The following is a 14,601-nucleotide window of genomic DNA, read 5'->3' as shown; positions in this document are numbered from 1 at the left end:
TTCATTCCCAGTGAAAACCTGTTGAAAGGTGAATGCCTCTTCTCACCCTTGCTTTCTTTCTTTACTGAAGACATTAGGAAATTACTTTGTATCTGAAGCATATGTGGGTTGTTATTAACACTTCTGTCAAAGACTGTACAATAATTAAGATGATGTTTAGATCAGAGTAAGGTACATTTCAGTATGCAGGCTGGTCTTTCTGTGTGGGAAAATAACACTGGTCAAAGAGACATTATAGAACAAACAGAAACTATTGCCAAAAAATTATGCCCCTTGAAAAAATTGGATTGCTTCATGAGAATCACCTGCCTTCTGTGGCGCCTGCTGAGTTGGTTATGGGTAAGTGGTGGTGTCCAGTTACACAGACCAGACAGGGTACCTGCCATCATCAGCCTGCTGTGCTGCGCCTGCGACTTTGTAGACATCCCTGTGGCAAAAAGGTCATTGCATTTATTCAGGAAATACTTTTGATACCTACTTCCAGTTTCAGTTTGAGACTTAGAATTTGGATTCATCAAAACAGCTCTTCCTTTGGATGTACCTGGTTTGTATCTCTGATGTGTTTGCTCATGAGATGGGGCCAGCCTCTTCTCCAAGGTGCAGAGTGATCGTGCAGTAGGCAACAGGCACAAGCTGGAACACAAGAAACTCCTGCTAGATGCTCGGAAAACTGTTTTCACCATAGGGGTGGTGAACTATGGGAACAGATTGCCCAGGAGGTATGTGGAATCTGCATCTTTGAAGATACTCAAAGCTCACCTGGTCAAGGCCCTGAGCAGCCTGCTCTGGCTGGACATATGTTGAGTAGGGGTGTTTGTAAATGGCCTCCAGGGACCCTTCCAGTGTAAATTATCCTATGGTTCTGAGCTCTGCATGTAAGGTGCAGTTACTTGAATGTGTTGTGTATTACATGTCAAGAAGGTCAGTGGTTTTAGTAAAGGTACTTCTGTGTGGAAGGGAAGACAGCACAAATTAACTATTTCATGGCACAGAATTCCTTTTTAGGCCACTTTTAGAGACAAGTGGCATAAAACCCCAACATGTTACGCAGTATTAGTAGCCTCAGTAGAGAGCATCTTGAGTATTTGCCTTGTGTTCTCCGTAAAAGAACAATACTCTTCTATGGCTAATCCAAGCTGCAGTTGATTGAGTTAGATTTCTGCTGCCGGGATAATTGGACACTGTTTCAGAAACGCCTGGGAATTTCTTGAGGCCTGTAACACAAGTTGCCATACAAAGTTCCCAGTGTGCTGTCCTCTAAACACACAGACCTCTGTGAAAAGAGTGCTCCAGCCATCCGGAATGATCAGAGTAACCCCGCATGTAAATGTGACCTTCTCCCTGCCTCACAGAGCCGCTGTGTCTGGGTCCGACTGTCACTCACAGAAGCACTTTCTTTCACTTGATCGAGTCTTGAAAACAAGCAAGAAATTTGAAATTTCTCCTCCTTCTTCCCCATCCAAACCATTTTACTCCTCCTGGCCCACCTTAAGATAACGTCCTGTGAGCTGGTTTGTGAGAGAGTAGCTGCTGGTGTGGGCTGAAATGTAAAGTGGCATTTATGCAAGAGCTGGAAATGCAGAGTAATCTAATTATGTGCAGATGTAACACACTTCCTTTTTTTTTCTTTTTTTTTTTTTTAATTATGCTAATGATTTTTGGTTTTATGTTAGAAGTCTTCTGGTAAATAATTTGATTCTTGTACTGGTCTGCAATGTACTCCTAGTAGCGAGTTAATAAAAATCTGAATTAAAAAGCATATGTGTGTATGATTTCCAAACAGTTCTTAATATGAATCATTGAATCTTAAAGAATGGTGGCTGGTAGTTAGTATGCTGGATACTCTGATGCTTAATTAATTTGATTATAAGTTTCCAGCTTGTTTGTTCATTTGTTATAGCATTTAAAAACATCTTGGCTTACTCCTCATTTTCCTTAATGGAACTCAGTCATGGGGCTGTAAGCTGCATGACTTTCTTAAACAGCGTATGTAATATGATTCTCTTATCCCTGGCTAGTCAAATTGGCATATGTCCTTAAAATAAAATGAAGTGTAATTCATTATTGCTACTGAGACTTTTCCCAGTTATTTCTGGAAAGAGTGTAAGTCCAAAGATTAGGAGGGAAGCATTAATCAAGTTATTTCATTATTGTTTTTTGTTAATTCTTCAGAGAGTTAATACAGTGGGAGGCCAAAATTGCAAATACTGTAGCTGCTTAAAATGCATTTATTCAATAATGTTTAAGTAACTCCGGTGGTAAATGGGTCACCCAGAAATATATTTTCCCCTTTTTTCCTAGATACTTTGTATATAAAAGCATAGGAAAAAAGAAAACACAAGTTACCTAAAAAATAGCGCAGCATCTGTGTTACGATGTTAGTGAAATTGTTGGTGTTTCCTCTCTCTTTTTGTGAATTTCCACCACCTCCCATAAATGATAAACAGCATCTTTTCAGCATCTCAACATTTTGTAAGGGATATAGATGGGTCTTTGTTGTATTCTGAATTATATTATGGTTCTTGAAAATTCCTGGGTCGCTCACACTAATAACACAGTTGGTCAGTAGTGGAATTATTTTGAAAATCTGAAAAAATTGAGTCAGCAAGGAAAAACAGATAAAAGTTGTTGAACAAAACAAAAACCATGATTGCAGTAGTAGTATCTTTCAGACTGATAATTTATTTCCTAGATACTACTTAGTTTTGAATTATGACCACAGAGTATAAGCTAGTTTTTTGCTATAAGGAAAGTAAAAATACTTTTGGAAGTGAACAGTCAACAAGTTACCTGTAGAAGTGAAAGGCCTGACCACCTTCTGGTTCGCAGAGATGAACAATGTCGTTCTGAAATCAACATGAGGTGGCTGTACTTGGTGTATTTCTTCCTGCAGCCTGTTTTGGGGCTCACTTTGATGCCCATTGAAATCAATGGGGATTTTTTTAGTGATATGATGGAATTTGAATTAGGTGTTAAATGCTTATAGAAGACTGTGTTGTGCATGTATACGTAAATTAATATATAAGGTTACCAAATGTTTCCAGAGTGCAAATTTTACAAATAACTCGTCATGCTTTTGACCAGTTGATTTGATCATGAAGGAGAAAAATCAATGATAAATAAAGAAGTTACAGAAGTATAATATGCAATCCCTAAGAAGCCCCAAACATAATATGTCATATTCTGATACCAAATGTTTCTGTGTCATTTGAGGAGAGAAGATACAATAGTCTTCTAATGTCTCTTCTCACCAAGCACAGAAAGAAACTGGTTCTGTTCAGAAGTTGGAGAATGAACATAGGGATAACCTCTCAGAGGTCTTACCAGCCCTTTTTGAAACTGCTATCTGAAACCTCAAAATTCCACTCTTTTCCCTTTTTGCTTTCATTCAGCAGGAGGGAAGAATAAAATTAATTACTATTCTGTATTTTTGAACTACTTTTGTCCCTAGAATGCCTTTTGATTTTGGGGGTTGGGTTTTTTTTTTAAGACAGAGTACATACATGCAGTGGTTTTGAAATGGGGTTTTATGTGTGGTGGGAGAGTCATTCTGTCAGTAGTTCCTCAGAAGGCAGGGTAGTTTTAACTTAGTTCTGTGTAAGACTCAATAGGACTGAAGTTTTTTTAAGTATATTTTGCCCAGTGAAAGACTTAACCATGTTGGCTTCAGTTTGAACAGACCACAAGGTAAATGTTACAGTGATAACAGAAAAAAAATGAAAACTGAAGTTTAATATTTTCTCATTAATTCCATAGTAGCTGTTTCCCATGGAGCATATGGGGAATACAATGTAAAAATAATAATACATTAAAAGAAAATGTTTAGGGAAGAAAAGGAAGGAGTTAACAAATACTCAGTTCCTTTTCTTCTCACTCTTTTTATCAAAGGGAATGAAATACTTGATACTCTTACCAGTAAGACTCTGGTTCAAACAAAGTGCTAAAATGTGTGGTTTAGTCCCCATGTCTGCAAACGTTTTCACTGAGATTAAGGGCCTAACCAGACTAGACCAGAAGCAGCAAACAGAAGATTTTTCTGATACAATATGAAAGAATGTGAGGCTATATTTACCCATTTTAAAGATGATTACAATTTTGTTTTCACTCTTTCTTTATAGAACAATAGATGGTAGTGTTTAATTTGCAGACGAGTTCTATGTATATAAATTACGCCATCTTTAGTCTCATCCTTCATTCTGTTTTAGAGTTGATATAGTAGTGTCATACATGGTCAAGGATATTTGTATGAGAAGCACTCCCCATGCATATATATTATCTTCACAGATTTTTCAAAACCTTAATTTCAAAACTGATTTTAATCTTTTGTCCTTCCAGACTTCTTGGTTATCACTGATAGCAATAACACGGATATCCCCATTAATTACGTAAATATTCCATCCAGACATTTACAGTATATAGGTTGGAGAGGGCCTGCTGTACATACCAAGGTCCTAACTAACACTCTTTTCTTATATTCTTAAATTTCATGTAGGAGGATGAGGTAATGAGGTGCTGCAGTGATTTTATTATTTCTTCCTTTGGTTAAGTGATTAATTTTTCTTTTTCTAGATTCACAGAGTGAAATATAAATTAGTATGCTTTACTACTTTACTTTTTCAAGCAGCTGGTTCATTCCAAAGTGAAAACTGTCCTATATTAGTATGACCTTTTGAGAGATCTCATAGCAGTAGTATTGATCAGTGACACAAGTTCTAGAAATAATGCCGAGAAGCAGCCAGAATCTCAGCTGAAGTCTGTATAAATCTCATCTGTCTCTCTCAGTTGGAGTGATGCTGATGTTGCAATACTTATGCAAAATGGGGAAGAACTTGGCTGCTTTCATATCTCTAAATTTAGTATGTGGGTGGGCCAGGACAGTGAACAGTTTATAACATCTCTGTGCAGCAAAGTTAATAAATCCATTTTGTATGTGAACCTGTGTAAACCTTTCATCATCCATTAAAAATGTTGCTGTGCTGTTGACAATAGGTGTCAGTAGCAAGAAAGACTGGAGGAAGACGTAGTACACTTACTTCCTGTAACATTAAAGCCACTGTAATTATGGGTCATTTGCCTGGCTTCTTTGGTAATTAAGAGTTTTAATTGGTTCTAGTTCCAGGGAATTAGTTAAGCTTTTCATTCTGCATATTGCCTTCCATAATCATCGGCTCCTCTTGTACAGTAAGCTTAGTGACATCATGGAAGTCAATTAGGTCTTTCAAGGTAGAGCAGTGAAGTACATTTCTTTGTATGGGCTGGATTAGAAAAGGTTTCTGAAAGGCCTTGATAATGCTGTTCTGTGCAACATTTAAGCTTACTCTTCAAAAGGCAAAGCCTGTCAGGGTTTCATTTACTGTCCTCAGTCCTCCGAATGCTTAGGGTCACAAACTAAGGTATTGTTAAGAACAAAACCTACAGGCAGAACCGTGCTTCTGGTCTAATAGCAATTGTTCCAAGCTTTGCAGGATCAGCTGGTTACATATTTGTAGTTAGTAGTGGTGATAATGATCAACATTTGAAAGTATCACATTGTTCAAACTGGAATTCAGTGACTGTATAAAGGAAATGAGCACAAAAGAGATTGGTGTGATTCCATTGGCTCACTAAAAATCATTAATTAAGTTTTATTTTATTACATGCAAGGTAGAAAGCACCTCTTACTTTCTCTTGGCAGACTCCAAGTGGCTGCTGACGTGTTGACAGTCAAGAATCAGTATTTTAAAAAGAAAAGAAAGCAGAAAGAAAGGGTTCATTCCCTCTTGCTCTTCCAAAGTCTCTGATACAGATGAGTACATATAGTGCAGACATTTAATACATCTTGCAAAAATGTTTTCTTTGAACATCATAATAAAGTTTTTGCGGATTGCAGCTTGGTTCTCTTAGAGCACAGTCAGAACAGACAAACGTTGTGCATCCCTAATCTTCCCTGGTGAAATAGTTGTGTGTTAGAGAGCCTAAAAGATAAAGTATGCTGTTGTGTGTTTTCCCAGTGTGTCATACCTGGATTCAGTCAAAAGTTAAACTAAGTTTAGCAAATCATTATTCTTACCCATTTGGTATTAGTTGCCACAGTCTATTGTGTTGTGAAGAAAAGGATAAGAAAATCCATCCTGGGTATGTAGGAAGGAACGTGGTAGATCGATAATGACTGTAGAGAAGGGCTTAATGCATGAGAGAGAAATTTGTGATAAGACAGAGTTGCAGTGTCTGAAGGGTGTGGGGAAAATTGCACTAACTATCCCAACATCTGTGTTGAATTACTGAAATTACTTGCGGCAGTAATTTTGGTATTAGTAGTAGTAGCAGTGCTAATAATATTGATAGTAAATGCAGTGAGAATTGCAGAAGTGTTAGAAACCACTTGTCAGTGTAGGTCAGAGTTTTTCAGATGCTTGGATGCCAAAGGTTGCTTTGGATTGTCCATGACTGAAAATTCAAACTCAAGACTGGGTAATGTCAGGAAGAGGTGCTTCATTATATACGTTCTGGAATGAACTCCAGAAGCATTATCTTTTATTATATAAAAGTTCAGAGTAGATGGTTTGTTATGTATTTATGTATGTTATATATTTATTTTTCAGTATTCTGATGTTAAATTACAAAATTCACATAAATAATGTATTGATTATTTTTAACAACTTTGCTTCCAAACTGCGATCTTGAATAATTGTGACTATTTTAAGACGTGGAACTTTTACCTGACTAAACTGTCTCTTCTCTAAAAGTAACCTTCCAATATAATGGCTGATTTTCTTTCTTACGGTTGCTTTGGAAGGATTAAGCAAATAGAGCATGAATTCGACAGCACTCTTGTGACAAGTGACTTCTGTCTTACTCTCCACTCAGCCAAAATCCTAATATTGACCTAGGTAGTGTAGTCTTCCCCCTCTTGCATATGTAGGAAATGCGACACCTGTAAGTGAAAGCACTGCTTTTGCCATTTTGCAGGTTGTAAAGTTGGTCTTGAAGAGTTAAATTGCCTGCTTATAAAGGTATTTAAGCACTTGCTTAACTTTACTTTAAGCTTGTGCTTAAACCCATCCCTGTAAAACAAATCACTTAGGAACATCTGGATAACCAGTTGCTGGGATTTAAGTATGTGTTGATGTTTTTTTGAATTGAAATGAATTTAAGTTTAATTAACATGCAGATGTTCGAATTGAGCGGTTTGCCCTTGTTCTAATTAGGGGTGTCTAAGCCAGGAAATGAATTTAGCTTTCCTACTAAGTTTTATTCGGGATCATTCTCTCTTTTAAAAAAAAAGGTTAAAAGTTCATAGTAACAGTATTCTTTAATTTTTTTCCTCTCACCTCCTTGTTTCTCAGTGTCTTGTGTTTGAAGATTCACCACTTGGAGTCAAAGGAGCCCTGGCAGCAGGAATGCAAGTGGTTATGATTCCAGATGAAAAATTAAATCCAGATCTTAAAAAGGAGGCAACACTACTGCTGAACTCCATGAAGGATTTCAAACCAGAGCTGTTTGGTTTACCAGCATATGATTGATGCCTAATGTCCATGAACATGCACTTGACTGGACATCAGGAAAGTGGAATGAAATTTTGTTATGGTCTTATGATTGTTTTGCATCTTTTCCTCTCTTCCTCAAAACTAGAGCACAAAAATCCTGTTAACACCATGACTTTCACACAGTACCTTTGAAAGGTGACTGGAATATTTATGATTTGTCCTCGTGATAAGTGCTAAATTAAAGCAGCATTTCGTCTTGTGACGTGAATCCAGCCTTGTTCTCTGCACATCATCATGTTTTCTGGTGTGGTGGGTTGACCCTGGCTGGACACCGGGTGCTCACCAAAGCCACTCTATCACTCCCCTCTTACAGGAGAGAGAAAATACAATGAAAGGCTCGTGGGTTGAGATAAGGACAGAGAGAGATCATTCAGCAATTACCATGACGGGCAAAACAGACACGACTTGGGGAAATTAGTTTAATTTATTACCAATCAAATCAGAGTAGAATAATGAAAAACAAAACTAAATCTTAAAACACGTTCCCCCCACCCCTCCCTTCTTCCCAGACTTAACTTTACTCCCCATTTTCTCTACCTCCTCCCCACCAGTGGCACAGGGGACGGGGAATGGGGGTTGCAGTCAGTTCATCACACATTGTTTCTGCCGATCCTTCCTCCTCAGGGGGAGGACTCCTCACACTCTTCCCCTGCTCCAGCATGGGGTCCCTCCCACACGAGACAGTCCTTCACAAACTGCTCCAGCGTGGGTCCCATCCACGGGGTGCAGTCCTTCAGGAACAGACTGCTCCAGTGTGGGTCCCCCACGGGGTCACGTCCTGCCAGCAAACCTGCTCCAGCGTGGGCTCCTCTCTCCATGGGTCCACAGGTCCTGCCAGGAGCCTGCTCCAGCGCAGGCTTCCCACGGGGTCACAGCGTCCTTCGGGCATCCACCTGCTCTGGCGTGGGGTCCTCCACGGGCTGCAGGTGGATATCTGCTCCACAGTGGACCTCCATGGGCTGCAGGGGGACAGCCTGCCTCACCATGGTCTTCACCATGGCCTGCAGGGGAACCTCTGCTTTGGTGCCTGGAGCACCTCCTCCCCCTCCTTCTTCACTGACCTTGGTGTCTGCAGAGCTGTTCCTCTCACATCTTCTCACTCCTCTCTCTGGCTGCAACTGCTACTCCCCTGTAACTTCTTTTCCCCTTCTTAAATATGTTATCCCAGAGGCGCTACCACCATCGCTGATGGGCTCGGCCTTGGCCAGCGGCGGGTCCATCTTGGAGCCGGCTGGCATTGGCTCTACTAGACACAGGGGAAGCTTCTAGCAGCTTCTCACAGAAGCCACCCCTGTAGCCCCTCCGCTACCAAAACCTTGCCATGCAAACCCAATACATCTGGGAATAATATGAAACTATTTAGACAATTTATTGTAACTGCATTGGAAGCTTCTTGTTCTGTTTCCACTTGAATGACTTACTGTTTAGATCTTAGCCAGAAATCTGAAATCTGTTCTGGATTGGCTTTTATCCCATTACATTTTTTTTTTGATACAGTTATCACTATCAACATATTTATCCATTTCCTCATCCTGTACTTGCCCATCTATTCCCCTTTGTATCGTCTTGTCATTTTTTTTTTGCAGTTATTTGCAGGGGTTTTGTTGTACTTTCTGTGTTTTCTTATTTTGTTTTCTTCTTGGGGGTTGAATGAGACGACTTCCAGAGGTCCCTTACAACCCCCATTGTTCTATAATTCTGTCATTATCTTTTTTGTCATGGTGGTTGCCTGCTAGTAGCTATACAAGGTTATGTGATCCTACAGTTTAACCAAAATGCTTTGCATCTTCCTTCTTTCATTTCCTTATATTCTTCTCATTTTCCATGTTGCCATGTAGCCTTCCCTTTCATTCTTGTGAAATGGATCCATCCTGTCTCCCTGCTTCAATTCTGATAGAGTTATGGCCTTAACTCCTTTGTATCCAAATAGCTTTCTGTAGGCCATCCTTACTTTTCCATTCTTACCTCTTTCTTTAGCCCTTTTTTTGCCAAGTTCCCTACAGAGAGTTTTTCTATTTTTAAAATACAGAAATGGTAGTTTTGGTTTATTTAAATACTTAAGATTTATTTTCCTGGCTACCATAATTTCCACAAAATTTTTATGTTGTCATCTGTCCCTCTTACTTCTGTCTGTTTCTGGCATCTCATCAGGACAAGGGTAAAGGTCTCTTTAGAAAATGCTAGACATGTGGACAGGTTTTGGTGGAATCCACAAGTACATGTATGGCTTGGTGGAAGCAATGTCTTTTACTTTGTCTAAAGAATTCTGTATTATGTAGGGTTTGTGACTGTTTTATAAAATGAATGATTATATTCAGCATTTAAAAAACTAAATTTCTAATTGAGTGTCCATAAGGTACTCCAAAATCTTGGTAAAATATCAAGCTCCATAAAGACAAGGAGCATGAAACATGTCAAATAAGAGAATTTCCATGTATTATGAGAAGACTTCTCTGACCTCATTTTTTTTTAATATCATCTGTTTATCTATGATCTTCCTCACAAAAATATTTTCTAGACATTTCTGGTGTTTAACTGGTTTAGGTTTAAGGTTTTTTTGTCAGGAACAAAAATTAATGAATCATAGACCCTTCAGTATTCAGGATGAGTTTCCTTACATTTTTTTTCATCCTGGATTTAAAAAAACCCAAACTTTTACATCTTTTATGTAGACTGTTATTATTTTCTGTTACTGTAGTCTGTTCATACCTCAAAAAATTAAGAAAATTTTATTCCATATGGTCAGTCAAATATGACCTAGCTGGTACCGTAAGATTTTTAGTACATATAGTATAATGGTTTGCAGTTAAATACTTTTCATCTAAGGATCTGGAAGCATTTTTTTGAAAAAAGGATAAATATTGTTTCAGTGTAGGTATTTTGCATATTATGTTATTTCTTTAGGCCCATGGATATTGCAGTCATTAGTGTTTGTACAGTGACAACAACCCATCCCATCCAATATGAATTCCATTTCTGGTCTTTCCAGACAAGATAACAGAAATATTGCTGTATAGTTCCTCCTTTGACTTACGTTACATAACACAAAGTGTTACTGTAGAGCAATAATTCTGAGCTTTCAAGTGTAAAACAAGTGCCTGTTGGGATCCCCTTCGTTCATAATTACTGAATTCCAACAGGGAAGTTACTAGGTAGAACAAGCTTTAATAAGCTGTAATTAGTAACTTTTTCAAAGTTTTGCATATATTTAATTTAACTGGAGAGTTTTACAAAAAATAAAACTGAAGCACGTCTCATTTACAGTTTACTTCGAAGGAACTGTCATCAAAGTCTTGAATTTTCTTTTTAAAGAAGTAGAGACATTAATAAATGTATCCCTGACAAAGTCAGAATTACTTCATCATGACCACCATGATGAGATCAGCATATCCTTCAATTCTAATTTAATAGCCTTATCTTTTGCTGAGAATTAATAGTCAGAAAACTATCACTTCTTAACTCAACAGTAAATCCTATCCCATACGATTATTCTTCCATGCATTTAGTATCTCACCTGACAGTTGTCGGTGAGATTATTGCCCCAGACTGAAATCTGTGAACCTGAGCCATATGGTATAACCTTCCCCCCTTTTAGCAAAATTCCCTTCCATGTGCTTTACTGCTTGCTGTTGGCCAACTTCCTGGTCCTGTGCTGAACCATTTGACTGTTGTTAAAGTAAGTATCAGTGTTGTGGTTAGCTTTTCTCTTGACTGAATGAGAAATCAAAAGAGTACACAAAATTAAATTCTTCATCTATAGTAATCTTAAAAATCCTATCATCTCCATCATATGCAAGGTGGATATTCATGTCCGCAGTAGGTGATGGTAGCCTGCCTGATTAACCATATACCAAATATCAACATATGTTTGTATATATTTCTTTACCCACTTTTTGATTGGATTTGTGGCTCTGTAGCTCGATCACCTCAACAACATCTGTTCAGAAAAGAAAAAAAAAAGGATTAAAAACTTGGATCCCTTCCCTTCCTTCCATCTGCTGCTTTCCAGATGAAGTCCTGTTCTGACTGAACTAAAAAAATCTATACCAGATCCTGGCTACAGATCATGAGGACATGTGAGCAATCAGGACATTTGAATGCTCCATCTGTGTTTGTATGAAGAGGACTGTTAAAAACTAATCCAAAAACTCTGTCCTCTAACTCAGCAAGCAGACTTCAATCCCAACAAATACTTAAGCGCATGCTTAATTCATTTTTGTTAAGCATAGAAAGTAAGCACCAGCTTAATTTTAAGAATATGTTTAGTTTTATTTGGCTTAATATAGAACATATGCTTCAGGCATATCCTGAGAAGAATTCCAGCCTCCACAAAATAAAAGCAAAACCTCATGACCAAGTTTTTACCATTGGAAAACAGGATAAGTGTAGCAAGATGGAGCTAAATTCAGCCATGAAAATATATTTAAAAAAAAAAAAAAAAGGCAAGTTAGTGATGTATGAAGTATTGTACTGGAACTTAAACTCCTTTCTGCCTCACAAGTGAATTAGGTTTTACATTTTACTGGAACTCCAGTGGGATTAATCTTGGTAGAATTTCCAGGTTGCGAAGATATACATAAACAGGAGTTTCATTGAATATATTCAGGTGAAAATTCATTGCATCGGAACAGGATTAATTTCAAAATGCAGCCTGACTTCTGTGAAGCTTGGCATTTGCCTTCTACAAATAAAGATCAGAAAAAGCTGACATGTTCATTCCTCATTTGGATTAGATGTCTTTCTAAAGAATGCTATAGTTAAACCATAGAAACCTCTGCCCAGAATCAAGCTCAAGTTACATATATTCCAAAAAATGTCTTCAGCAGAAGCCAAATTAGATGAATTAGAAAAAATTGCAAGAAACTTCTTAGTAAGAAGAAATGAAATGGTTTTCCACTGCATTAAAATTCATCCGTATCTTTAACAAGTAGAGAATGAAGATTGAAATTATCTGCTTTATTACTACCTCTAGATACTGGTTATCCATAAAGAAATCCACGTTGGTTTTTTTTTATTCTTGATAAATTTAGACACCAAAACACTATCTAGGCACTACATTCCACAATTCCATGGGCCATATGAAAAATTTATTTGTTTCTAATATTTTGATATTAGAATAATAGTAAACAAAAAATAAATAAAATGAAAGAATATAAACCTTTTTTTCCTAATTAATTTGTTTCCATTTATTTGTTTCTAAATTACCACTTTGTAACTTCACTGAACTCCTGTGTTTTGACATTGAGAGGGTAGAACTGGTTTTTTGCCAAATTAGTGGAAATAAATGGAAAGACTGGAGTGGAGGAAAAGGAGCTCTCTCAGAACACTTCTCTGTCCCAAGAGAAACATGACTGTCATCAACATTCTATGTTAACCTTCCCTTTGGCTGACACTTCACAAATTGTGGGTCTAATCGCCTTATTAAAGTGGAGAACAGAAGGAGGACGAGAACTCAAACTAAAGCCTGTACCAGAACTTCCAACAGCTGAGGAGCCTCCCCCAGCAGCAGGGCTCACCGAGTGTGCTGGTGGCTGTGTCTGCACCAGGTAGCTCAGTGCAACAAAAAAATAGATTTTAGAGGGCAGGGGGTAGCATGAGGAAAGGCTGTTGGTCTCTTCTGTTCTTCAGCCCTTTGACCTATGGGCTCTAAGCCATCATATTCAAAATGTTAGGAGTTGGCTCACTGTTGTGGTTAAAACAAGCCTCAGCAGGAAGAAAGCATTTCAGCTCTCGCCCCTCTCTTTGCAGCTCTTTCCCCAGAATGTCTGCAATGTGAAACTGGAACATGAAGCAAAATATTAACAGGATCATTGTCAATATCCAAGGTTCCTTGATTCAAAAAATAGCAGAGAGAGCATTATTTAATGGAGAAAAACAAAATGGTAGAAGAAGGAGCTGGAGACAAAGAAGCAACCCATGGTATAAACCATCTAGAACCAAACACTCCAATGACATGAAGGAAAAAGAAATAGAAGAGTCAAGTCTTCCATTTGTCCTTAGCAAAAATGTAAAACCAGTAATTATGGAGGGAAAATCTTTGCATTAAAAGAAGCAAAACCCAGGTCAAAAACATATTCAAGGACATTGTGTTATGAGGCACTGAGATTTGTGGAGATAAGAGTCAACGTCCTGAAACATGTTTCTTGAAACCAAGGTCCAAAGCAAATGAAGCAGTTGGAATCCAGAGTCAAAGAAGACATGTAAGTCGCCTTTGACGAGCATCAAAGCACAAATAAATATAGAAAATATATCAGTAGATGCCTGAGTTCAGATGCTGGTAAGATTGTGAAATCATTTCAGTTTTGACTTCAAAATTTTGGATTTGTTGAACAACTACAAAATGGAAAAGTATGTCATCAGCTTGAAGACAACTGAAAAAGACTGCAGCATACCATTTTTCTCCATCATCGTTAGCTCAAACTGTATATTGATGGAGTGACTTCTTCATTTCTTTGAAGTCAACAGCAGCCGTATGGCAACTAGAGCAATTTGCTCATAGAAGAGGATATTGGAAATGGACTTTTAACTGTCTTTTGTCCATGATATCATTGTTACTTTAAAAAAGTGTATTGTGGTGGTGTCATTTACTCCTCATTTCACAAAGAGTAATAACACTGTATAGCCAGCAACTCCTCCCCATTTAGAGAACTTCGGAAGCTGGAGAACAGAGGTTTAATTAAATTCCAGTAGATTTGACAAAGCAGTTTCCACTGTATCATCCAGATGTCTTGATATTAATTTAATTGATTACTACTACCTACATACCTAGGGTGTGGGCAACGTGTCTAATAATAACAGTATCCAATCCAAATCACTGTATGACTGCAGGTAATACTGCTAACTTACACTCCAATGTGATAAAATCAAAGAATTAGGAACTTTAAACTACAGGTTCATTGTCCAGATCATCCTCCTACTTTCTGTGAAGAGGAAGTGTTTAGTAGGGGATCATGTGGATCTACAACTGATAGTCAGAAAAACACACTCACCACAGGCTCCTCATACAAAGATGCATCTTGTTTGGGGAAGAATGTAAATATGGTAGTGCCACAGAATAGTTTTATTCCTAGTGACT

The 14,601-nt window shown here is 37.9% G+C and overlaps 1 protein-coding gene across 1 annotated transcript in view; it reads left to right on the top strand.

Annotated features, from left to right (window-relative positions):
• The window catches only part of PUDP (pseudouridine 5'-phosphatase), a 75,635-nt gene extending 67,913 nt beyond the window's left edge, over positions 1-7,722 (top strand). The window contains exon 4 of the mRNA XM_050910814.1: positions 7,326-7,722. Within this exon, the coding sequence (XP_050766771.1) occupies positions 7,326-7,502 (177 nt within the window). The 3' untranslated portion in view covers positions 7,503-7,722. The remainder of the gene's footprint in view (positions 1-7,325) is intronic.
• The last annotated feature ends 6,879 nt before the right edge of the window (positions 7,723-14,601 follow it).

This window comes from Gymnogyps californianus, chromosome 1 (assembly GCF_018139145.2).
Source record: "Gymnogyps californianus isolate 813 chromosome 1, ASM1813914v2, whole genome shotgun sequence".
NCBI lineage: Eukaryota > Metazoa > Chordata > Aves > Accipitriformes > Cathartidae > Gymnogyps > Gymnogyps californianus.
Note: the sequence above shows the minus strand (reverse complement) of the source record. Positions and strands in the feature narration are given on the sequence as shown.